The sequence below is a fragment of the Mobula birostris genome, chromosome 10 (assembly GCF_030028105.1).
Source record: "Mobula birostris isolate sMobBir1 chromosome 10, sMobBir1.hap1, whole genome shotgun sequence".
In the NCBI taxonomy this organism is placed as follows: Eukaryota; Metazoa; Chordata; class Chondrichthyes; order Myliobatiformes; family Myliobatidae; genus Mobula; species Mobula birostris.
Window position 1 is genome coordinate 54747804 of NC_092379.1, and position 26820 is coordinate 54774623.

At 44.3% G+C, this 26820-nt stretch overlaps 2 protein-coding genes across 4 annotated transcripts in view; one reads left to right on the forward strand and one right to left on the reverse strand.

Annotated features, from left to right (window-relative positions):
• Positions 1–2555: 2555 nt before the first annotated feature.
• Positions 2556–19504, reverse strand: snrpa (small nuclear ribonucleoprotein polypeptide A). Of its 3 annotated transcripts, XM_072270299.1 has the most exons (8): positions 19225–19290; positions 17499–17599; positions 13438–13519; positions 11850–12022; positions 10988–11155; positions 8777–8950; positions 4284–4372; positions 2556–3307 (listed from the first exon to the last, which is right to left on the reverse strand). In XM_072270299.1, the coding sequence occupies exons 3-8, from the start codon at positions 13508–13510 to the stop codon at positions 3148–3150; spliced, it is 837 nt and encodes a 278-aa protein (XP_072126400.1). In that variant the 5' UTR covers positions 13511–13519; positions 17499–17599; positions 19225–19290; the 3' UTR covers positions 2556–3147. The 3 variants fall into 3 exon arrangements, with proteins under 3 accessions (XP_072126400.1, XP_072126401.1, XP_072126399.1); XM_072270300.1 differs by lacking the exons at positions 17499–17599; positions 19225–19290 and adding an exon at positions 19410–19504; XM_072270298.1 differs by lacking the exon at positions 17499–17599 and having other exon boundaries at positions 19225–19326.
• actmap (actin maturation protease) overlaps positions 18923–26820 on the forward strand; it is a 30636-nt gene continuing 22738 nt past the window's right edge. Inside the window, exons 1-2 of the mRNA XM_072269735.1 lie at positions 18923–19107; positions 21222–21585. Coding sequence (XP_072125836.1) covers positions 21371–21585 — 215 coding nt within the window. The 5' untranslated portion in view covers positions 18923–19107; positions 21222–21370. The remainder of the gene's footprint in view (positions 19108–21221; positions 21586–26820) is intronic.

Here is a 26820-nt window from a genome sequence, read left to right on the forward strand (position 1 = left end):
GCAGTTCTGGCAGCGTGTGAATGAGTAAGAATTGTTGATGCTATGGGTCAAGACCCTGCATCTGGTCCTAATGCAGAGTTACAGCCTTCAACATTTACAATCTGTACCCCCCCACACACACACCACAGCTGCTGCTCAGCCCGAGCAGCAGATTGTGCCGGCTCCAGGTCCAGCTCCTACCCTGGAACAGTGTTGATGAATCACAATCGTGCTCGACTGTTTAGAAGTTTGCTGCCTTACAGTCTTTGTAAATGCAACACCCTTGAATAGACCCCATTTCCAGGAACAGTCCCTACAACTACCTCAGTAAAACGTACATATCCATTGCACCTCTCATGACATCTCAAAATGTGACAGGAATCTCGAAGTGCAGTTTCAGTAGCTACATTTGCACACAGGCACCGAAAAGAAACCAAATGTAGATTGGGTGGTAACGTTGCACAACGCTTTAGTTTGAGCTTCCATTACTTGCCCCCAACTCTCCTCCCCACTGAACCTTTAACTTTTTTCCATCCAGATTAAAATTTAAAATTCCAGCAACCACTATGTACAACCTCTGTTATGACGTTTCTGCTCCCACCCTTGTTTTCGTACATTAATAACCAGATGGTTCCAGAAGTGTTGTCAACCCAATCATAGATTCCTTGTTCTGTTCACCCTTTCTCCTCTCAGCAACTAAGATACTTATTTTAACTTTTTTTGTTCTGATGTAAGGTCATCTGAAATATTAACTCCACGGGTGCTTCTCAACAATCCCCAGAGTTCACTTCTGTTTCAGGTTTCTAGCATCTACAGTTACTTCATTTGTTAACCCAACAGTACTGTAGGTTGGTGTGACACCTGTTCCGCCCGCTGGTCTGAATCTGGACTGAGCCCAAGCTCAAATGATTCTCAGTTATCTACAAGCTACAAACCTGATATTGCTGATGAGGCCACAGCAGGAGAGTATCATCAAATGACTATTCCTGCTGTTCGTCAATCCCCATTGGCCAACATTTTCCCCTCTCGCCCAGGGCAAACCAATGGCATTGTTCCCTCCCGGGACATTGCCAGTAACAATGGCCTGACCAGTCCGATGAGAAGACTGCATATCTGATACTGTGAAAGCAGTGCTCAACTCTTGAGCTGATATGGAAAACAATTTCAAAGCTGCCCTGAAAGCCTCCTTGTAAAGAACACCCACTAGCCCTGGGGCAGGACTGCTCGAACTGGAAGAGGAGCACTCAAGCCTAAGAGGCCAGGCACCTTCATCCATCCACCCTACCAAGTGCCACTTTGATGAAGTCTGCAGATCCCACATCATACTTGGTGACCTCCAAAATCCAGGAAGTGGAAACAAATCATGCTAGATTCCTGTAGAGATTCCCTAAGAACTCAAGAAGGACAAGGCGAGGGTATTGTGGGTGCCTGGCTCAGGAAGCAGGTGAGGGAAGAGGTTCAGAAATGGATGCCCAATCAGAGTGGGCCAGGAACTCTTGGTTGTGTAAAAAGACATTAAAGCAATTCATTTTACATGGTGCTGGAGAGAGTGAGGATTATTATTAGGGCATCCGTTAGTCTTGCGGGACCATGGATCTGTGCCTGGAAAGTGTTCACTCTCCAGGGCACAGGCCTGGGCAAGGTTGTATGGAAGACCAGCAGTTGCCCATGCTGCAAGTCTCCCCTCTCCATGATACTGATGTTGTTCAAGGGAAGGGCAAGGGCCGATACAGCTTGGCACCAGTGTCGTCGCAGAGCACTGTGTGATTAAGTGCCTTGCTCAAGGACACTGCATGCTGCCTCGGCTGGGGCTTGAACTCACGACCTTCAGGTCGCTAGTCGAATGCTTTAACCACTTGGCCACGTGCCCACACAAGAGTGAGGATATGGACACCGGAAATATACGGATCTCTCTTGTAACTTAGATGACCATTTACACTAAGTATTACAGATCATCAGACACAGTAAGAAAAAAAAAGACCAGAAAAAGATGTATAAAGTGAGTAAGGGGCAATAAATACGAGACCATTGTAATTTAAATACATTTAAAGGAAGCATTTTTACGATGTGGAATTGATGTGATCATTAGATGCCTTCATTAGATGTCTTAAGCAGCTGAGCACAGAGGGAGTTCGAGGAGTATGGCAGAGTACTGATTAACAGAACGTTTTACAGCACCAGTGACCCAGGTTCACTTCCCACCACAGTCTGTAAGGAGTTTGTACACTCTCCCCATGACCGCGTGGGTTAGTAAATTGTGGGCTTGCTACATTAGCATGGTGACACTTGCAGGCTACTCCCAGCACATCCTCAAACTATATTGGTTGTAGATGCAAATAACACTTCACTATGCTTTGTTGTACGTGGGAAAATTAAAGCTTTAACTAAATCTAAAATAGCCCATTAAACCCAAAGTTGGGGGGGGGGGGGGAGAGAGAAGAAAAGAAGGAATCTCAGATGAAGCCAAAATCTGTGGGGCTGAACAAATGAAATTGTGTAAGACCAAACAGGCTGATAGTTTGACTCTTTAACACTAAATAGCAGATCTCAGATAATAAAGAAATACACACAGCAGGTTATTTAAAAAAAAAACTTTAATTCTTCTATTGGAAAGCTCCAGGTGCAATGTCACTGAGACTCTGGGTGAACAGCTTTCTTGATGTGGTTAAACAAACTTTGCTTCAGTCAGTCAGACACAGACATTCATTCACTCAAAGCTGCAGCCACAACAGGGCACACAAACGCAAAGAAACCAAGGGCACAGGAAGCTCCATTCAGTTCCTTCAGACATGGTTAAGGCTGTTAGCTGTTTCTGGACATTACTGGAAAACGGATGGACTGATTCAGGTTGATGTATGTGGCCGAGGATACAACATCCACAAGAGAATCTGCACAGACCTCTGACTATACACTCAACTCCACTGGAGGAAGAGCTGGCCACATTCACAGAGGGCCCACATGATACTGGAACTGGAACAGAGTCAATTGGGCTGGGTATGATCTCCCAGGGAACAAGGTGAATGCAAGGGGCTCTTCACCCTCACTTACCTGACGCACCTAAACACGAGTCTAACACGCAAACCAATTACTGTACTATTTGTATTAAAAAAAACATGAAAGGGCTTTGAAAGCAAAGCCAAAATTAATCAGTTCGATCCTCTCGAACCTTCATTTCTTTGCAAAGGAGATCTTCATTGCATTTGACTGCGTGATCTTGAATCCCTGCAAGGCATCACGTGCTGCACCAGCCTGGACCTCGTTGTCGAACTCCACAAAGGCGATGTCGTGGCGACCTGGAACCAGCCGGACTTCTTTAAACCCAGGGAACCTGGAGAAAGCAGACAGAAGCTTGGTGGAGTACAAGGCAACTAACAAACCCCAGCACCCACCACCTCTCTATCAGGTCACCCCAAAGAGCTTGCGTGGCTGATAAAGTATTGGGAAGTCAGGCAAAGTAATTTTTTGGAAGAGCTCACTATGTATTAATGAAACAACAAGAGAAGTGTTTGTGGCGATGCCCACTGTGGGACTGATACCAAATACCAGGATACTGATACCAGGACAATACCAAAATGTGCTGTGGGATTTATTTATCATGTCTGAGATACCATAAGCAGCTGCACAACACTCTCTCAGCCAGTCCAGAGCCAGCAGCGCTTCTAACTGGGTGACGAGCTCAAACCATCCTTTGTCACAGAGCAGAAGGCTACCACTGCGTGAGAGCTGGCAAATTACAGCAAACATCTTTGCTATGCCATGAAAAAAATACAGTATGTCAGCATAAATGGCATTATTTACCATTTGTCCCATTGCATCAGGGAGAAGGCTGCATAATATTTACACCAGGACCACCAGACAGAAAAAAGTTACTTTCCCCAAGCAGCAAGGCTGATCAACCTTCACCCACTAACTCCACCACTACTTTATTATTCCCTACCACTCTCCTTATGTACAGCCTAGTGTGCTGTAATTTGTCAACATGAGGTGGAGAGCAAATGTGTAAATCTGGAGGGACCAAAGGGTGTTAGGACTGGCCATGGTGAAGTGGGTGGGACAGATGGCCAAAAGGTGGTTTTCTTTTTTGGATTTCCCTCCTCTCCTACAAGTTGGAGGCTCAGAAGGTCCAAGGAGAATTGGAATTTTCCTTGATCTTGAGAGACATCACTCCAGGAGCCTCAGATGTCCATTGTTGCTCCCACCAACAGTACTTTCCAGCAATATCTGCACATTTATTTATTCAACACCACCTCCCAACGTAGTATACCAGCTGAAGGTCTAGTAGCTTCTATCCCTTCTATACTTACTGATTGAAAAGCATGGAAAGCATCAACTCGTTAGTCTCTTCAGGCAGGTTGGTCAGGAAGAGGATGTGATTGGGTGGATTTTCAGATACCTAGAAAGCAAAAGATGGCATTTAACTTTCAAGCAGGATACTGTTATTTTGCTCCACCGGTGCATCATGTGTGGTATCTCTCCATTTTCTCATCCTCACGAGCACTTGCTTCATTGCAAAGCCAAATCTTAAAGCTGCCTGGTAGTCCAGCTCGGACACTGAGCCCTACCACATAATAGAATGCTTTGAGTGTGTAGCAGAAATAAACCAAGGCCACAAGCCCCAAGAAGTGGAGGAATCAGTTTATTCCCAATGAAATTGGTGGCTTTGTGGCCATGTTTGCAGACAATACAAAGATAGCTGGAGGGGCAGGTAGTGTTGATGAAGCAGGGAGTCTGCAGATGGAATATGACAGAAGGATCTACTGCTTTCCCTGATGAAAATGGCAAAGTCTGTCATCAAAACGTCAGTGATACCTGTACTCGACTGGAAGCCAGAGAAGAGTTAGAAACATAGAAACCCTACAGCACAATACAGGCCCTTCAGCCCACAAAGCTGTGCTGGACTTGTCCTTACCTTAGAACTACCTAGGCTTACTCATAACCCTCTATTTTTCTTTTTTTTTATTTTATTTTTATTTGGATAAGGAATTCACACATATCATGTACTTTTTTCACACATATAACCTTTTCCATTTTTTTATATGTATAAAACTACAATTATTTATACATTCTTAAGTACACATTGAGATGATATAAAAGGAAAATAAACATTTAAATAGATAATTATGTACTGTGGTAAATCTAACCTATTAGGCTAAGTAATGGAATTAGTTGTTAAGAAAAATGGTAATAATAGTTTCCATTTAACCCTTCTGGACCATTTCCACTGGTCCAAAATGTTGTATATAAGCCTATGTATCAACCATTGTAGGTGTTTATAGCCTAATTTGTTCATGCTTGCTCCTCCCCGCAGACATAATTATCCAATCCCTATGTACTTATTTACTTAATTTTTTCATTTTTTTATCCCTTTCCCAAATCTTTCCCTTTACTTGTGTTAATTCTCTATTTTCCAAAAGAAAACAAAAAAAACAAACATTTAGACTAGGCGTGCTTACGTTAGCAATATTACTGTGTTGATGAGAAGAGCAGTATAAATCATTAGGAGAGTCATCTAAAGTCTGCTCGCATTGGGGTTATATATTCAATCCATTTATTCCAGATTTGATAAAATTTTTCTTTTTGAGTTCTCAGGGAGTAAGTCAACTTTTCCATTTTAAATATTTCCAAGATAATTTCGTACCAATCTTCTAATGTAGGTGGTATTGGATTTAGCCATTTTCTAGTGATTGATTTCTTACTTGCCGCTAAGAGGGCCTGCAGCAACTTTATATCTTCCTTCTGTTCAAAAAACAATACATGCCCCAAATAGAGCGTCTCAAAGTTCAGAGGTATCTGGGACCTAAGTACCTTAACTAATGTTCTATGAATACCTTCCCAAAATAGACTTAATTTAGGGCAATCCCAAAAAATATGAAAATGATTTGCCTCCTTGGAGCCGCACCTTCTCCAACACATCACATTTGTATCTTTATATTTTTCCTGATATGGGGTCTTGAAGTATCTTATAATGTTTTTCCAACAATGTTCTCTCCAAATCAAAGAATTAGCCGAGGACCATTGAAAGCTGCAGATTTTCTCCCAAGCCTCCTCTGAAAGTACCAACCCCGCTTCTTTCTCCCACTTCTCTTTAATATACAGTGTATTTACATTTTTAGCATGGGAGAGTGCATTATATAATCGAGAAACTGATTTACTAGGTACTGAACTGCAAGCCGAGTTCAGAATCCTGAAAAATTCTAATTCTACTGTTGATAGGTCTGTATATCTACAACTCTGGTTAACATAGTTTCGTACTTGAAGGTACCTAAAAAAGTCATTATGTTCTAGGCCATGTTTGTCCTGCAGGATTTGGAAACTTTGTAATACTCTTTTATCTATAAATGAGAGGTAGGTTGTAAGACCTTTCTTTATCCATAGCTCAAATCTTTTATCTCCTCTGTTGGGAAGGAATTCGGTATCATATGCACACCATCTAAAGAGTTTTAATATGTTGTTAATTCCACATGAATTAACCACCTTCTGCCATACTTTTAATGTAAGATTTATCCAAGCGTTATTAAATTTTTCCAACTGGGCCACCAATCCTTTGTCAGCTATTGAGGCCTGAAGAGGAAAACTGTCAACTAATCCAAATTCTATTTCCTTCCATCTAGCCTTATATTCCCTATTACACCAATATAACAGAGGGATTATCTGTGAGGCATAAAAATAATTTCTCAGGCAAGGAAGAACCATACCTCCTCCTTCCTTCCCTAACTGTAAGGTGTTATATCGAATTCTAGGTTTCTTTCCTTGCCAAATGAAGCGGGAAATCCATTTGTCCCATTCCCTGAATTGATTATCATCCACCTCCACCGGTAAAGTACGGAAAAGATACAATAACCGAGGAAGAATATTCATTTTTATAGTATTTATCCTTGAATTTAAACTTAAAAAGGGGATAAGATTCCATCTATGCATATCTGCTTTTATCTCTGAGATTAATGGCCCATAATTTACCTGTGACAGTGTTGAAAGATCCTTCGGCAGGGTTATTCCTAAATATTTTAATGATTTAGCTTCCCACTTAAGATCATGTGTATCCTGCAATTTTTTGGATGGTGGATAATTTAGGGACATAACTTGCATTTTCTTTACATTTATTTTATAACCTGATATTTTCCCAAAGTCATCCAACAGTGTAAACAATCCTATAAATGATTTTTGTGGTTCACTCAGATAGACCAAAACATCATCTGCGAATAACGCCACTTTCTGTTCAATCCCTGCCACCTTGATACCTTTTACGATTTCGCTCTGTCTTATTAGTTGGGCAAGCAGTTCAATATATAGCGCAAAAAGGAAAGGAGAAATTGGGCATCCCTGTCTAGTGCCTCTCTCTAAGATGAAGGAGTCAGAGAGGTCCCCATTTATCTTAGTTCGGGTTGTAGGGCTGTCATATAGAGTCTGAATTACTTTAATAAACTTTTCTTGAAAGCCGAATCTTCCTAACACTCTGTATAGGAATGCCCAACTAACCGAATCAAAAGCTTTCTCAGCGTCCAATCCTACTACGATTGTCTCTAACCCTCTATTTTTCTATGCTCCATGTATCCATCCAGGAGTCTCTTAAAAGACCCTATTGTTTCTGCATCCACCGTCGTCGCCAGCAGCGCTTTCCACACACTCACCACTCTCTGCATAAAAAACTTACCCCTGACATCTCCGCTGTACCTATTTGGATTTGGACAGATTAGGAGGATGGACAAAGAAATGGCAGGGAAGTGTAGCGTATGGTTAGATGGAATAAAGGCAGAGAGTATTTTCTAAATGGGAAGCAAATTTAGAAATTGGAAGCACAAGGAGACTTGGCAGCCCTCGTGCAAGATTCCCCAAAGGGTAACTTGCAAGTTGAGTCAGTGGTAAGGAAAGCAAATGCAATGTTATCATTCATTTGGAGATGACTAGAATATAAAACCAAGAATGTAATGTTGAAGCATCGGTCATTGGTCAGACCACACTTGGAGCATCGTGAGCAGTTGTAGGCCCCATATATCTCAGGGTGTGCTGGCATTGGAGGGGGTTCACAAGAATAATCCCAGGAACTTGTCAGCTCTGGGGCCATTCTTACTATAGTTTAGAAGAATTCGGGGGGGGGGGGGTGAGGAGAGAGGAAAGAGGATGATCTATTGAAACCTACGAAATATTGAAAGGCTTAGATAGATTGAATATGCAGAGGATGTTGCAATAGTGGGTGAGAGGACATGGCTTCAGAATAGGAGGACATCTCTTTATAATAAGAATGAAGAATTTCTTTAGCTAGGGTGTGGTGACTTTGTGGAATTCATTGCTACAGATGGCCGTGGAGCCCAAGTCATTGGTTACATTTAAAGCAGAGGTTCTTGATTGATCAGGGTGTTAAAGGTTATGGAGAGGAGGCAGGAGAATGAGATTGAGAAAGATAAATCAGTCACGATGAAATGGTGGAGCAGACTAAATGAACCCAATTGCGCACCAATGTCGTGGCTTAGCAAAAAGAAAGATTTAGGATTATAAATTAGGTCAATGAATTCTCATCCAGAGGTCAACAAGGAGCAAATTTAGAAACATCTGAGAAAAACACAATCTTAAAATGTCAATTTCCTTGTAAAAACTCACACAGGGTCCCTCCAAGAGCAAAATGCAGGTTTAGACACCGTGCAGCAAGTGTGTACTCACTGGCTAGGGACCAAAGTCACAGAGGCAGCGTGGGAATTCACTACATAATGAGCGGCTTTCTTCAGGAATTTTTCAAATGGCAAGTTAACAGTTAAGAGGGTTCTTGTACTTCCATCACCTCCAACAACAGCTGGACACTTACCGTCTGAGCAGGTGGTGGCATCTGGCCAGGCATCATTTGGCCAGGAGGAATGGAACCTGGTGGCATCTGTCCAGGCGCCATCCCAGGTGGAGGCATCATCCCAGGTGGTGGCATGTAAGGAGGCTGCCCCGACATTGGCATCATCCGTGGGGCCTGGCTCATCATTGGCATGCCCTTGAAGAAACAAACAGCAATGAATGAACAGACCGGTTAGTGGAGTAGCGAGCGCTGGATGAACAAATATTGTGTTAATACTCTCCCACCCCCACGAACAGCCATGTTGCCCCCACCCTAGCTGCTCAATGATGGCCACTTAAATATTGCATTGATTATACAAACATTTAACTATTGAAATACAGTGTGAAATAGGCCCTACCAGCCACACCACGCAGTCCCAGTCTAATCACAGGACCACTTACCGTGACCAATTAAATTACTAATTTGGGTTGTAGGCGGAAACCAGAGGACCCGGAGGAAATGCACGCATTCCACAGGCTCTTTACAGATGATGTTGGATTTGAACTCCAATGCCCCAAGCTGTAATGGTGTCGCACTAACTGCACACCCAATGGTACAAATTTGGGAGGTAGTACCTGAGTATACTAAAGATCAAAGACAAAGGTCAATGTGGAGGGAGCCCAGGACAAATTAAATTGATATGATTGATCTCAGAAGCCCCCACTTAGATCAGCAGAGTGCAAGGAAAATGACAGCGAGGAGAGACAGATGACTCCACTGACAATGTTTAGGTTTCAATTCAGCCTAACCAATTGCTCAAGTTCTAGTAAAAGTTCACCTCTCAAAAGTCGAAATGGGCATTATCCAGCAACGTAGCAGGCAAATCAATTTTAAATGCAATGATTCACGCAACAACTGAGATTCGTGCATCCACCTGTGATTGTTCTTTAAGAAACAACTTTAGCATTAAAGAACCAATTTTAAAAACCTAGTGAAAAACATTACAAAAGTTTAGATAGACTAGGCAAAGACACTAAATATCCAGCTGACTGGAAAAGCCCTTAAAGAGTTATCAAAACCAATTCACCCTCTAGCTAAAGAGTGTTCTAAAGTGACACTCTTCTATTCTGAGGCTGTGCCCTCTGGTCCTAGACTCACTCACGATTGGAGATATTCTCTTCATGTCCACCCCATCTAGGCCTTTCAATATTTAAAAGGTTTCAATAAGACCCCCACCGGGCCAGCTGGTGGTGCAACGACATCAGCGCCGGACCCGGTAGCAGAGGTTCCTGGGTTCGAAACTAGTCGGGTCCGCCCCCGAGTACGCTTTCCATCAGTGCCGGGTTAAGTGTCGAGATCGCAACTCGACCTCGTAAAATAAAGGGAAAATACTGCAAAAATATCTGTGTGAGGAGCGGCGCACCACACAGTCTCTCTTTCATTCCGCGCCTTGTAAAAGCCATGAAAAAGACATCATCACTCACGCACGGACACGCAGACGCACGGACTCGCACGCAGGCACACATCAAAAAAAAACGTCCACCCCCACATCCATTTTTCTGAACTCCAGTGAGTACTGGCCCATAGTTATCAGACAGTCTTTACATATTAACCCTGTCATTCCTGGGATCATTCTCTGGCTGTGGAAGCCAAGTGATTAGGTATACTTAGAGTGAAGGCTGATAGGTTCTTAATTAGTAATAGTATCAAAGGTTACACGGAGAAGGGAGGAAATGGGATTAAGAGGGATAATAAATCAGCCATGATAGAATGGCAAACGAGACTCATTGGGCCAAATACTGTTCCCATGTCTTATGGTCTAATTCCAGTCAAGATTCACTTATGGCTTGGCAATGTGGAAAGAAGATAGTTCGGACTACATCAACAGAACCAATGTTGGACTACCATTTGCCTGTTCTCTGTCGTTCTTGAACAAACTTGCACAACACTAATCACTATCTCGGTATAAGGACACCATGACCACTTTGCACGACAACAGACTGATTTTTTTGGTTTGTTTTAACTTGTTCTTTGTGTAATTTATGATTTTCTAGTGAATGTTCTGTGTCTAATGTTATATGATTGCAATGCTGCTGCAAGTAAATTTTTCGTTGCACCTGTGCATACATATGACAATAAACTCTGCTTTGACTTTGTCACCCCAGACCTACACACCCAATCAAGCAAGTGTCCGATCCAACCAGTGAATAAGTAGGCAATATGATTCATTCTAATTCAGATGGCGTCACTTACTGAGACAGGAGGGGGAACAGCATTGGCTGTTGGTGGGGCATTTGCCTTCTTGTTGGCTGAAGGTTCAGGAGCCTTCACCTTCCTCTTCTCCTTCTTCCGGTCACGTTCTACGTAGGTACCCTTCATCTTGGCGATGATATCGGAATCAGTCTTTGCATATTGGATCCGCTGTTGACGGGAGAGAAGTTGCATCAGACTATAGAAATGCCACATGAGGGTTGTTTGCTGAAGTTAAAAAATGGCAGGTGTGGGATCAACTTGGCCTGCAGAGATAACCTTCTGTAGAGAATACAAGTCATAGCAGTGGAGAAGGAAAGAGAAGAGCACTAGCTGAAAGTTAATCAAGTAGCGAAGATCAGACTTGCTGATGAGCCAAGACTTCTATCAAATCATCAACACAAGAGGATCTTCACAATGCTGAAAACCCTGAATAACAGACACAAAATGCTGGAAAAACTCAGCAGGTCAGGCAGCATCTCTGAAGAGGAAAAAAACAGTTGACATTTGGAGCTGACACCCTTGCGTTTCAGCCGAAAATGATGGCTGTTTACTCCTCTCTTAAAAAATGCTGCCTGACTTGCTGAGCTCCCCCATCTTTATTAGATCTTCAGTTCAGTTTGAACTTGCTACATCCCAAGGACATCTTAAGTAAACTAGATCAGAATAGATTATACTGAAAGCATCAACAGAAGTTGGATGCAAAGAGGTACATGAGGAATAAACAGACCAGCAGATACTAGTGGGTGAAATGCCTCAATAGTGACATTATTTCTTTGCACTTGGGTCACATTAGTAGAACAATGAAATTGAAATGAAAGGGCTGCATATACCCAATAAAGCACAACCATCATGAGGAACTCACCATCGGCTTGTCATAGAACGGAAACCCTTGCATAGACCTTAAGGCATTGGTAGCACTGCTGACTTCCTTGAAAATGACAAAGGCTTGCCCCCGCATCTTTAGGTTCCTGGAGACAAGGATGTCCAGAATCTGACCAAACTGGGAGAAGATGGCATAGAGCGATTTCTTCAGCTCTGGAGACACAGAACCTCAATCAGCTTTTGTATCAAGTGAGCACTCAGTGACGTGTCATCACACCTTAATCACCGCCATAGTTCAAAGTGATATACCTCCTCCCTCATTACCATTCAGGGCCCCAAACAGTCCTTCCCAGTTGAGGCAACAGTTCACCTGTGAGTCTGTTGGGGTCATCTACTACATCTGGTCCTCCCGGTGAGACCCAACGCACATTGTCAAGCACCTATGCCAGAAAAAGCAGGATCTCCCATTTTAATTCCACTTCCCGTATGTCAGCCCATGGTCTCCTTTACTGTCGCGATGACGCCACTCTCAGTTTCCAGGAGCAACACCTTATATTCTGGATAGCCTCTGGCCTGATGGCATGAAGATCGATTTCTCGAGCTTTTGGTAATGCCCACCCCTCCCTTTCATCATTCCCCATTCCCATCTCTCACTTTATCACTTCCCTCTGGTGCTTCTCCCCCTTTTCTTTCTTCCATGGCCTTCTGTCCCCCTTCTCCAGCCCTCCAGCTCTTTCACCAATCAGTTTCCCAGCTCGTCACTTCATGCCTCCCAGTTTCACCTATCACCTTGTGGTTCTTCCTCCCCTCCCCTCCCTTTCTTACTCTGACTCCCTCTTATTTCCCCCAGTCCTGATGAAGGGTCTCAGCCCAAAATGTCAACTGTACTCTTTCCCACAGATGCTGCCTGATCTGAGTTCCTCCAATATTTTGTGTGTGTTGCTTTTATTAAATGCTCCCAATACTGTCCATTTCAAATAACCTCTAACAACCAAGTCCAACAGTTAGCCTCCACGTGTGGCTTAACTACTAAGACTGGGCAGAACCGTTTCTACTAACAGGAGAAGGGGCAAATGTGGATTATTGCCACCTTAAAACCAGTCACTCCAGGCAAATGGGGCTCGTCAGCTAAGGTTGGTAGCTCATCTAGGAAAGGGAAAACACTGATCTCAAACCTCCGCTGCCTCGTGACTTTACCCACTAATGGGGAAGGCTACAAGAATAAAGCCAAAAAATCCGCAGTGCCAGGTAGTGTTCAATTCTGACTGTAACCCCTGTTGACGATGCTGGTACCAAACTGAATCACTCTCTGCCATTCTGTTAGATTCATCAGCTGCCTGGAGAGGAGGTGCCAGTTGCACATGCAAAAGCTTGCTCTCCGTATCGTACTGCCCTGGCTTACGTATCACACACACAGCTAGGAAGCAATATCCGTGGTGAACCCTTACCAATGGAGGGTCTCACTCTCCTTGATAAACACAAGGGAGAGTGGGCACAAACCAATTAGTTCAAATGGCCCGCTGTTAAATCAAGTTTCCATGCCATCGTCTGTGACCCTGCTATCAAATGCACGGAGGTGCAACCATTAACCTAATGTGTTGTTGCTTCAGATGCTCTCAAATACTTACCATCTTTTTTAATCTTCTCGTTCAGATTATTGATGTAGATGGTGTGGTTCGGACGGGATTCCTGGACAGACATGACTCTTCACTGAACCAAATGAAATTCAAAACAAGAAAAAAATATGATCAGTTACAGCCGGCAGCAATCAGCAGAACAAACCTCCTTCCCACATGAGAGCAAAAGTTGACCTGGAAATCACAAACTTAAAGTCAATCATAGCAACTTGTGGAATTTAATAAATCCAAAAGGATTTTGGCTTTGTTGACAAAACAGCAACCACAGATCAACACTAAACCCTTACTTGTTCACCAAGAGTCAACACGTGGGTCTAGTGCTGTCTATGACAACAAGCAGGCACACAAGCAGCAACTATTTGTGCCACTTTTCATACAGTCACCCTGTACGGTTCCACAGTACACATACTCTAGAGTAGAACCATAGAAACTACAGCACAGAAACAGGCCCTTTAGTCCTTCTTGGCTGTGCCGAACCATTTTCCTTAGTAAATACAGACGCAAAAAACCTATTTAAGATCTCCCCCATTTCCTTTGGTTCCGCACAAAGCCGACCACTCTGATCTTCAAGAGGACCAATTTTATCCCTTACAATCCTTTTGCTCTTAATATACTTGTAAAAGCTCTTTGGATTATCCTTCACTTTGACTGCCAAGGCAACCTCATGTCTTCTTTTAGTCCTCCTGATTTCTTTCTTAAGTATTTTCTTGCACTTCTTATACTCCTCAAGCACCTGATTTACCCCGTTTCCTATACATTTCATACAACTCCCTCTTCTTCTTTATCAGAGTTGCAATATCCCTTGAGAACCAAGGTTCCTTATTCCTATTCAATTTGCCTTTAATCCTGACAGGAACATACAAACTCTGCACTCTCAAAATTTCCCCTTTGAAGGCTTCCCACCTACCAATCACATCTTTGCCAGATAACAACCTGTCCCAATCCATGCTTTTTAGATCCTTTCTCATTTCTTCAAATTTGGCCTTCTTCCAGTTCAGAACCTCAACCCTAGGACCAGATCTATCCTTGTCCATGATCAAATTGAAACTAATGGTGTTATGATCACCGGAACCAAAGTGCTCCCCTACACAGACTTCTGTCACTTGCCCTAATTCGTTTCCTAACAGGAGATCCAATATTGCATCCCCTCTAGTTGGTCCTTCTATATACTGATTTAGAAAACTTTCCTGAACACATTTTACAAACTCTAAACCATCTAGACCCCTAACAGTATGGGAGTCCCAATCAATGTATGGAAAATTAAAATCCCCTACCACCACAACTTCATGTTTCCTGCAGTTGCCTGCTATTTCTCTGCAGATTTGCTCTTCCAAGTCTCGTTGACTATTGGGTGGTCTGTAATACAATCCCACTAATGTGGCCATACCTTTCCTGTTTCTCAGCTCCACCCATAAGGACTCAGTAGACAAGCCCTCTAATCTGTCCTGCCTGAGCACTGCTGTAATATTTTCCCTAACAAGCAATGCTACTCCCTCACCTTTCATTCCTCTGCCTCGATCACATCTGAAACATTGGAACCCTGGAATATTAAGCTGTCAGTCCTGCCCCTCCTGTAGCCAAGTTTCACTAATTGCTACAACATCATAATTCCACATGTCAATCCACGCCCTCAACTCATCCGCCTTCCCCGCAATACTCCTAGCATTGAAATATATACACCTCAGAAGATTTTTACCATCACTCACAACCTTTCTATCGGCGGATTTGCTTAAACTTTCAACATCATTTATTTTCACCCCAGCCACACTGTCAGCTCTGGCACTCTGGTTCCCATCCCCCTGCAAACCTAGTTTAAAGCCTCCCCAATAGCACTAACAAACCTCCCTGAAAGGATATTGGTCCCCCTGTAGTTCAAGTGTAACCCGTCTCTCTTGTACAGGTCCCACCTGCCCCAGAAGAGGTCCTAATGATCCTGAAATCTGAAACCCTACCCCCTACACCAGTTCCTCAGCCACTTGTTCCTCCTCCAGAGCATCCTATTCCTACCCTCACTGGCACCTAGCACAGGTAGCAATCCTGAGATTACCACCCTTGAGGTCCTGCTTTTAAAAACTGAAGATTTCTGCCTTCAGTCAGCAGATCACACTTTTCCTTGGGTTAAAGCAAATTGTAGGCTGAAGATAGCAAAATTAACACCATGATTAATCGGAAGAAAGTTGTGGAGTGTAAGATACTATCAATGCAATGGCTGACTGCACACAGAAGCAGGAAAGAACAATGTGGAGGAAGTGGCAGAGATTGAACACAGATGGCAAACAAAAGAAAACAGGCGCAGATTCTGCAGATGAAATGGGCACCAGAGGGAGGTGATATCCACTCTCCTCTCTCACTAGATTCCTTCATCGGCACCTATCACCTTCCAGCTTCTTACTCCATCCTCCCCACCCCACCCACCTTCCCCTCACCTGCCAGCTTGTACTCTTTCCCTTCCCCCATTCTTTCCAGTCCTGATGAGAAGTCTTGGGCTGAAATATCACCTGTCTATTCTTCTCCTAAACAGGAGGAGTAGGCCACCAGGTCACTTCACAATGTCCTGCCATTTACTATGATCATGGCTGACCTCGATCCCTCTTCAATGCCAGATCCCCATCACCCTCAATTCTTCGGTCCTTCAAATATTCATCTATCTCCACCTTAAATACTTCTAGCAATCAAGGGCAAGTAACTCAAGATTCACCGCCCTCAGACACATGAATATGCATCTCAGTTTTAAATAGCCACGTTCCCTGTTTGAGACTTTCCCACAAATGGAAACATTACAACATTTACACTGACAAATGAAAACCAAAGCTTATCCAAACGCTGGAATCTGGAGCAAAAACTGCTGGAGGAGCATCTGTAGAGTCAACATTTCCAGTCAAGCCCCCGATAAACTTTTAATGTACAGCAGGTCTATTCAATAGTCAAACACAGCACAACACTGACCATTCGACTCATAATATTGTGTTGACTTTATAACTTACTCCAAGACCTAGACCTTCTCTCCTACATAACCCTCCATTTTTCCATCATCCATGTGGGTATCTAAATATTTCTTAAATGTCCCTAATGTATCTGCCTCTACCATCCCTGGAAGCACATTCCCCACATCCACCACTCTGAAGAACTCACCTCTGACATCCCCCATACTTTCCTCCAAACACCTTAAATTATGCCCCCTGGTATTAGCTGTTTCCGCCAGGGGAAAGGGTCTATGGCTGCCCATAGAAAGGAACAGAGTCGATGTTTCAAGCTGAGACTGAAATCTACAGATCCGACACATCGAAAATCATTCTGCTCCTTTCCCATTCACGAATGCTGCTCAACCCACCAAATCCTCTAGTAAATTATTTGCTTCTGCTGATTCCAGTGTTTATTTTATTCTGCACTCTTACTGATCACCCAGGAGGTGGAATCATAGAAATCTACAATATTGTGCTGATCTAGAAACTGCCTAGAATTTCCCTATCTCTATTCTTCTAAGCACCACGCACCTATCCAAGAAGCTCTTAAAAGGACCTACTGTATCCACCTCCACCACTGTCGCCGGCAGTGCACTCCACACAGCCACCACTCTCTGTAAAAAACTTAGTCATCTCCCTTGTACCTACTTCCAAGCACCTTAAAACTGTGCTCCCTTGTGCTAGCCATTTCAGCCTGGGGGGCGGGGAGAGAACCTCTGGCTATCCACAGAATGCCTATCATCATCTTAAACACCTAGAGGACATGCCCTCTTCTCATTGTTACCATCAGGAAGGAGGTACAGGAGACTGAAGGCACACACTCAAGCGATTTAGGAACCACTTATTCCCCTGAGCCAGGAGACAATGGCACCATGGTCCTGGAAAACATTGTCTCATTTTTACAATGTTCTGTACCAGCAGTTATGGTTGAAATGACAATAAAAAGTGACTTGACTTGAGATTTCTGAATAGACATTGAATCCATGAACACTACCCCACTACTTTATTTTTGCACTACTTATTTAACAGAACTAATATATGTACGTGTACACACATTGCAAGTCATGTTTTCTCTATGCTGTAACTTGCCTCATACGCGGTTCCCCACTACGTCAGAGAGGCATGGAAGGAAATCGTCCGCTAACCGGAGAAACTCCAGATGCAACATACCTTTCCTTTATTGCATAATACTGCTGCCAAAAAGATAACAAATGTCATGACATAGTCAGGTATTAAACCTGATTCTGATCTTTAATTTTATTTTGTACTACCTCTATGCACTTCATAAATAATGTACATGGGACAGTAACAAACCAATTCCAATTGGGTTTCCTGTCCAGCCTCCTGCAATCACACCGCAGCCATTAAAACACCCCATCACTGAGCCAAATTTTCAGCCAGGACCTTTGAACTCCAGACTAGCCCACCTCAGTCTCACTTGAAAAGTGTTTACATGAAATCAAATACACTGGATACTGGTTAATCGGGGCAGCCACTTATTTGGGACAACTCTTAAAGAACAAAGGCAAATCAATAAAATAGCTGGGATCCCTTTCATTAATTTGGGACAGTATGTAACTTAATTGGGACAGGAGACTGTTGCCAACATTTTCTAACTAATGTCAGTGGTGTACTAATTAGATATTCATCATTGACTGCCATGTTGAATGACAGGAGCAGTCATGGTTTCCATAACCATGATTGTTCTTAGCAAATTTTTGCACAGAAGTGGTTTGCCAATGTGTTCTGCTGGACAGCGTCATTACAAAGCAGATAACCCCAGCCCCTATCTATACTCTTCAGAGATTGTCTGCCTGGCATCAGTAGTTGCTTAACCAGGACTTGTGATCTCAACAACCACCCACCACCTGGTCCCATGGCTTCACATGACCCTGATCTGGCTAAGCAGGTGCCACACCTTGCCAGAAGGGGTGACCAGCTGGCTAGCAGAGGGAAGGAGTGCCTTTGGTATCCCACCACCCATATTAGACACTACAGCATATTAGAGTGAACAGCTTTTAAATAGTGTCACTTGCATGTTTGTGTTCAAAAAGCAGTAATTTTTGTCACTGATAGCTAAACATTAAGTCAGTTCAAAACTGTGGTTTCAAGCATTCAGGCTTGAAGATACCATAAACAGCCAGATGTCAAAAATGACACATTTTCACTTCTTCAACAAGTTAGGACTATGAAGAATTTAAAGGTATCAGCAATCACCTTGAGTGTTACAATGAAAATGAAGACTTGGAGGATGCAATCATCAAAAAGCACTGCTTGAAGGTAGTTCTATCTGCATTTTGTTCATTTACAGTCAATCAAAAGGACACAGCAGCATCCACTGACTGAATTCCTCTGTCAATATCATTAGGAACATTTGTTCTCCTGTACCACTTGCATCTGAACGGAATGAATCCACGAGATTCTCTGCTGTAGCGTGTTACATGCGGTAACGTGCCCCTCCCGAAGGCACCAGACCCGCTCTCCCACACCCCCATCATTTCCCGGCGTCCGTCAGCAGGCCAGGGCCGCAGGTGCCCCACGCGTCCCCCTCCCTCCTCTCCTGGACTCTCATCCCCGAGACTCCGGGCTCCATCCCGGGGCCACCGAGGTCCTCAGGCACCTCCCACCCTTCCTGGAAGCCCCGCCCGCCCGACCGACTGAGACCTCGCACGCCGCAGGCCCGTTCACACTCAGCCCGGTAAGATCGTAACTTCGCAGCCGCCGCTGCCAGCGCGCCGTGGGCAGCTGCACACGGAGAGTGGTGGGCCCACTCGATCCCACCGATCCGCCGCCACCATCCCGGCCCAGTACTCACGGATGGACGGCGATTGTCCTTCCACTCCGACCGACAGCCTGGCCGTCAGCGCCGTCTGACGTCCCGCCCACCCCCTATCCCGGTTGGCCGGTTCGGCCGACACGCCGCGCAGTGATTGGCCTCTTGCGGTATCAATCAACTCAACACAAAAAAAGCGAGAGCGCGATCAAATCCGCAGCTCCTACCGGGTTTGTTCGCGTTTTCCACACGAGTCGGAGATCCTGTCAGCAAAAATAATCCTTCGTCTGCCCGTCCTCCCTTTTCTAATCTCCGTCGCCCAACAAAGGTAAACTGATTGGATGAGGGGGAACCGATCGGCCTACCAATTGGTAGGTCTAAATGTCAATCAGGAATTGTGTGCCCTTTCATCCAATAACAGGAGTGCTGAAATATGATTGGTCTATTTTCCAGCGCCGTAACCCTATGATGACCACAGTCTTTTGCTGAACCCAGCGCAACTCTCACACTTCCTTCTTAATTCAGCTAATGAGTTGGTCAACCCACACTTACCTCCATCACCATCCCACATCTTCCTTGGAATGAAGACTGTAGCTACAAAGAGAGGTAACACACACAAAATGCTGGAGGAACTCAGCAGGTCAGGCAACATCTATGGAAAGGAATAAAAGTTATAAAGAGACTGGATAGGCAGGGTTAAAGGAACGGTCGGGGCTGAGGAAATAGAAATAGACTAGTCAATATATTTCACAAGTTTAGGGGAGAGAACAACGAGAGTGTTTAGGTTCAAAGTGACAGGGATTCATTTAATGGAAATCTGAGAGCTAAAATTCAAAGTTGGCAAAAACATCTCCTTACCATCAGTACAGCAACACCACAGGGATGTGTACTGACCCCCCCCCCCCCCCCGAACAATCTCCATCAGTACAGAAACATCACAGGGATGTGTAATGACCCCCCCCCCCAAACAATCTCCATCAGTACAGGAATATCACAGGGATGTGTACTGACCCCCCCTCTGAACAATCTCCATCAGTACAGAAACACCACAGGGATGTGTACTGACCCCCCCACCCCACCCCGGCTCTACTCATTACCCTGATGACTGTGTGGCTAAGCACAGCTCCAACACCATGTACAAGTTTGCTGATGACACCACTCTTGTGGCCTGTAGCAAAGGGGACGATGAATCAACATACCAGAGGAAGTTTGAAATCTTGGCTGAGTGATGTCATAACAACAACCTCTCACTCAATGTCAATAAGACCAGGGAACTAATTGTAGACTTCAGGAGAGGGGAACCAGAGGTCTATGAGCCAGTAATCATTGGAGGATCAGAGGTGGAGAGGGTCAGTAACTTTAAATTCCTGAATGTCACTATCACAGAGGTTCTGTCCTGGACCCGTCATACAAATATTATTGTGAAGAAAACACAACAGTGCCTCTACTTCCTCAGGAGTCTTTGGAGGTTCGACATGTCATAGAAACCTTGGCAAACTTCTATAGATGTGTAGTGGAAAGTCTGCTGACTGGCTACAGTGCACCTTGGTATGGGAACACCAAGACGAGTACATCACTGGTAAAACTCTCCTGACCATTGAGCACATCTACATGAAATATTGCCATAGTAAAGCAGCATCCATCATCAAGGATTCTCTGCACCAAGGCCATGCTCTTTTCTTGCTGCTACCATCAGGTCAAAGGAACAGGAGCTCCAGGACTTGCATCACCAGGTTCAAGAACTGTTACTACCCCTCAACCATCAGGCTCTTGAACTAAAGGGGATAGCTGCACTCATTTAAGGAATCTGATATGTTGTTATCTCATGCTCATTATTTGTTGCTGTTTATTTATGTCTGGATATGCGCAATTTGTTTACAGTTAACAGTTCCTGATGTTTACAGTTTACAGTTACTGTTCTGTAGTTTGCCCACAGAACAAAGAATCTCAGGGTTGTATGTGGTGACATGTATGTACTCCAATAAAAATTTTACTTTAAACTTTGAACTTCGAAATTTACACATTTCCCCCCCTTGTAGATTGTGGATTCCCACTGCTTTGATTGTTGAGGAAAGTTGAGAAGAGAAGAGATCTACATTCCAGGGAATGTGTAGCCTGTCCAATTCAGAAACTGAAGCACAGATTAACTGACAGCATCTCCCAGTGAACACAACATCCTGTAACACGAATGTCGCAGCAACGGGAGGACAACCCCGTGATATCGTCTGATTCACAAGGGTCACAACTTCCTCCGCCTCCACCTCCACCTCCGCCTCCACCAGAATTTTCCAACCAATCATTATTACCTGCCAAAAGATTGTACCAAGTTCTTGCCAAAGGCCAATTGCAGCAAAGAAGTGACCGAGAAGAACTGAAGAAGCTGTTGCAGAACCGATCCAACAGGTACAAAGATGTCAAAAAAGTATCAGCCTGCTTCATGGTTGCCCCCTTACTTCATACTTCTCTGTAATATCAGTAACTCCAGAAGGACATTGAAAAGAAAAAGGAAAATGGTATACAAGATCAGCAGAAACCTGATAGCGGGGTCTCATTGAAACCTGCCAGATATTGAAAGTCTTAGATAAAGTGGGCATGGAGAGCATGTTTCCAATAGTGGGAGAGCCTAGGACCAGATTGGAAGGATGTCCATTTAGAACAAGAATTTACTTAGCCAGATGGTGGTGAAGTTGCCATGGATGCCAAGTCATTGGGCATATCTAAAGAAGAGATTGATAGTTTGTTTGCTTGTTTATTATCCACTTATTTATTCATTTGTTTGTTTATTGTCCATTTATTTATTCATTTGTTTGTTTTTTTATTGAGATGCGGCGTAAATAGGCCCTTCTGGCCCTTTGAGCCACGCTGCCTAGCAATCATAAGACCATAAGACAAAGGAGCAGAAGTAGGCCATTCGGCCCATCGAGTCTGCTCCGCCATTTTATCATGAGCTGATCCATTCTCCTATTTAGTCCCACTCCCCCGCCTTCTCACCATAACCTTTGATGCCCTGGCTACTCAGATACCTATCAATCTCTGCCTTAAAAACACCCAATGACTTGGCCTCCACTGCAGCCCGTGGCAACAAATTCCATAGATTCACCACCCTCTGACTAAAAAAATTGCTTCGCATTTCTGTTCTGAATGGACGCCCTTCAATCCTTAAGTCATGCCCTCTCGTACTAGACCCCCCCACTCATGGGAAACAACTTTGCCACATCCACTCTGTCCATGCCTTTCAACATTCGAAATGTTTCTATGAGGTCTCCCCTCATTGTTCTAAACTCCAAGGAATACAGTCCAAGAGCGGACAAATGTTCCTCATATGTTAACTCTCTCATTCCCGGAATCATTCTAGTGTATCTTCTCTGTACCCTCTCCAACATCAGCACATCCTTTCTTAAATACGGAGACCAAAACTGTCCACAGTACTCCAAGTGAGGTCTCACCACCGCCTTATAGAGCCTCAACATCACATCCCTGCTCCTATACTCTATTCCTCTAGAAATGAATGCCAACATTGCATTCGCCTTCTTCACTTCTGACTCAACCTGGAGGTTAACTTTAAGGGTATCCTGTACGAGGACTCCCAAGTCCCGTTGCATCTCAGAACTTTGAATTCTTTCCTCATTTAAATAATAGTCTGCCCGTTTATTTTTTCTGCCAAAGTGCATAACCATGCACTTTCCAACATTGTATTTCATTTGCCACTTCTCTGCCCATTCTTCCAATCTATCCAAGTCTCTGCAGACTCTCAGTTTCCTCAGCACTACCGGCCCCTCCACCTATCTTCGTATCGTCAGCAAACTTAGCCACAAAGCCATCTACTCCATAATCCAAATCGTTGATGTACAATGTAGAAAGAAGCGGCCCCAACACTGACCCCTGTGGAACACCACTGGTAACCGGCAGCCAACCAGAATAGGATCCCTTTATTCCCACTCTCTGTTTCCTGCCAATCAGCCAACAGTCTATCCACGTATGTAATTTTCCCGTAATTCCATGGGCTCTTATCTTGTTAAGTAGCCTCGTGTGGCACCTTGTCAAAGGCCTTCTGAAAATCCAAATATACAACATCCAAAGCATCTCCCTTGTCTAGCCTACTGGTAATTTCCTCAAAAAATTGTAACAGGTTTGTCAGATAAGATTTTCCTTTAAGGAATCCATGCTGAGTTCTGCCTATCTTGTCATCTGCCTCCAGGTACTCTGTAACCTCATCCTTGACAATGGACTCCAACAACTTCCCAACCACCGATGTTAAGCTAACAGGTCTATAATTTCCTTTTTGCTTCCTTGCCCCCTTCTTAAATAGCGGAGTGACATTTGCAATCTTCCAGTCCCCCAGAACCATGCCAGAATCTATCGACTTTTGAAAGATCATCGCTAATGCCTCCGCAATCTCCACAGCTACTTCCTTCAGAACACGAGGGTGCATTCCATCTGGTCCAGGAGATTTATCTACCTTTAGACTATTCAGCTTCCTGAGTACTTTCTCTGTCATAATTGTGACTGCGCACCACTTCTCTTCCCTGCCACCCTTGAGTGTCCGGTATACTGCTGATGTCTTCCTCAGTGAAGACTGATGCAAAATACTCATTCAGTTCCTCTGCCATCTCCTTATCTCCCATTACAATTTCTCCAGCATCATTTTCTATGGGTCCTATATCTACTCTCACCTGTCTTTTACTCTTTATATACTTGAAAAAGCTTTTAGTATCCTCTTTGATATTATTTGCTAGCTTCCTTTCATAGTTAATCTTTTCTCCCTTAACGACCTTCTTGGTTTCCTTTTGTAAGGTTTTAAAAGCTTCCCAGTCCTCTGTCTTCCCACTAATTTTTGCTTCCTTGTATGCCCTCTCTTTTGCTTTAACTTTGGCTTTGACTTCTCTTGTCAACCACTTTTTCCACTCGAAAATTTCTTCTTCTTTGGAATATACCTGTCTTGCACCTTCCTCATTTCTCGCATAATCTCCAGCCACTGCTGCTCTGATGTCTTTCCCGCCAGTGTCCCTTTCCAGTCAACTTTGGCCAGTTCATCTCTCATGCCATTGTAATTTCCTTTACTCCACTGAAATACCGACACATCAGATTCCGGCTTCTCTTTTTCTAATTTCACAGTGAACTCAATCATGTTATGATCACTGTCTCCTAAAGGTTCCTTCACCTCAATTTCTCTAATCACCTCCAGTTCACTACACAATACCCAGTCCAGTACAGCTGATCCCTTAGTGGGCTCAACAACAAGCTGTTCTAAAAAGCCATCCTGCAGACATTCTACAAATTCTCTCTCTTGAGATCCAGTACCGACCTGATTTTCCCAATCTACTCGCATGTTAAAATCCCCCACAATTATCATAGCACTGCTCTTCTGACAAGCCTTTTCTATTTCCAGTTGTAATTTGTAGTCCACATCCCTGCAGCTGTTTGGAGGCCTATAAATAACTGCCATCAGGGTCCTTTTACCGCTGCTATTTCTTAGCTCAACCCATAAAGATTCTGCACCTTCCGATCCTATATCACCTCTTTCTAATGATTTAATATCATTTCTTACCAATAAAGCCACACCTCCCCCTCTGCCTACCTTCCTATCCTTCCGATACACCGTGTATCCTTGGACGTTCAGCTCCCAGAGACATGCATCCTTTAGCCAGGTCTCAGTGATGGCCACAATATCATACCTGCCAATCTGTAGCTGTACAACAAGATCATACACCTTATTCCTTATGCTGCGTGCATTTAAGTACAACACTTTAAGACCAGTATTTGATACTTTTCGCTTTGATTTCACTGCAACTCATCCTAATGGCTACAAATTTGCCCCATCACCTGCCTGTCTTTCCTGACATCTTTACTGCTCACTATCTTAGATTTATTTCTGTTTTCCCCTTCCTCCGCTCTGTCATTCCGGTTCCCATCCCCCTGCTAAATTAGTTTAAACCCTCCCTAACAGCTCTATTAAACTTTCCCGCCAGGATATTGGTCCCCTTCGGGTTCAGGTGTAACCTGTCCTTTTTGAACAGGTCATACTTCCCCCGGAAGAGATCCCAATTATCCAAGAATCTGAAGCCCTGCCCCCTACACCAGTCTCTCAGCCATGCATTCATCTGCCTGATCCGACTATTCTTGCCCTCGCTAGCACGTGGCACAGGTAGCAATCCCGAGATTACTACCCTGGAGGTCCTGCTTCTCAGCTTCCTTCCTAACTCCTGGAAATCTCTCTTCAGGACCTCCTCCTTTGTCCTATCTATGTCATTGGTACCAACATGTACCAAGACAACTGGCTGCTCACCCTCCCCCTTTAGAATATTCAGGACCCGATCCGAGACATCCCGTACCCTGGCACCTGGGAGGCAACACACCACGCGGGTATCTCTGTCAGGCTCACAGAATCTCCTGTCCGTTCCCCTGACTATGGAATCCCCTATGACTACCGCATTCCTCGTCTCCCTCCTTCTCTCCTGCACAACAGCGCCAGGCTCCGTGACAGCGACCCGGTCACCGTGGGCGTCCCCTGTCAGGTCATCCCCCTCAACAGCATCTAGAACAAGATATTTGTTGCTGAGGGGGACAGCCACAGGTGTGCTCTCCACTATCTGGGCATTTCCCTTCCCTCTCTTGACAGTGACCCAGTTTTCTGACACCTGTAGCCTAGGGATGACTACCTCCCTGCAGCTCCTGTCTATCACCTCTTCACTTTCCCTGATAAGCAGTAGGTCATCAAGCTGCAGCTCCAGATCCCTAACACGGTCTCTGAGGAGCTGCATCTCGGTGCACCTGGAACAGATGTGGCCATCAGGGAGGCTGGAGGTCTCCCAGGATTCCCACATCTGACACCCTGAACAAAGCACTAACCCTGCAGGCATGCTACCTAATTCTACAGGAATGAAACAGGAAAAATAAGTCTACTCACCCACTTACCTCGCTAAACAGACAAACTTTTTAAACCGTTAGCTCGTACCGTTAGCTGTGAGAGCTCTGCTGTTCCTGTCTGTCCGGGCCGATTCGCGAAAGGGGGGGGGGGGGGTGGAGAAAAAAAAGAGTTGGCGCTTTGCTCTTGCCTCTTCCTGTTTACCGCCAAAGCCCTACACTCTGCTCCCATTCACTCCGCTGCCCGCAGTATAGGGTGGTCTCCTTTTTAAACTCTCCGCGCGGTCCTGTTGACGTCACGCGCCTGCGCAGTCTCGCCCTTCTTGCACTCGAAGTTTTTTAAAAAACTACCTTCCTTCAGAATTCAGCTCCCACGATGCTCTGTAGTCCCGATTCAAATCCCCCGATTTCTTCCTAAGCACAGGACAATTTACAATGACTTGTCGCCTTCTTGTCAGTTTGAACCAGTATGGCCATTCTCCTCTGACCTCTCTCATTACAAGGCCCTTTCACCCACAGAGCTGCTGCTGAGTGCACGGCTTTTGTTTCACAACTGTCTCTAGAATTTAATCTGTAAAGTCTAGAGACGCTTGTGCATGAAAATCCTAAGAGATCAGTAGTGTCTGATACCCAAACCACCCTGTCTGGCACCAACAATCATTCCGCAGTCAAAGTCACTTACATTACATTTCTTCCCCATTCTGGAACAGCAACTGAACCTCTTGACTTTGACTGTATGTTTTTATGCATTGAGTTGCTGCCACATGATTGGCT

Bases quoted from the DNA above. Each gene is read 5' to 3' on its own strand.
- snrpa (XM_072270300.1), bottom strand. From the start codon at position 13,510: ATGTCTGTCCAGGAATCCCGTCCGAACCACACCATCTACATCAATAAT. The intron at 4,373-8,776 runs GTAAGTGTCCAG...TTTGCTTTCTAG, and splicing joins TGCCACCACCTGCTCAGACG to GTATCTGAAAATCCACCCAA. The intron at 3,308-4,283 runs GTAAGTATAGAA...TGCTTTCTCCAG, and splicing joins CTTTCCATGCTTTTCAATCA to GTTCCCTGGGTTTAAAGAAG.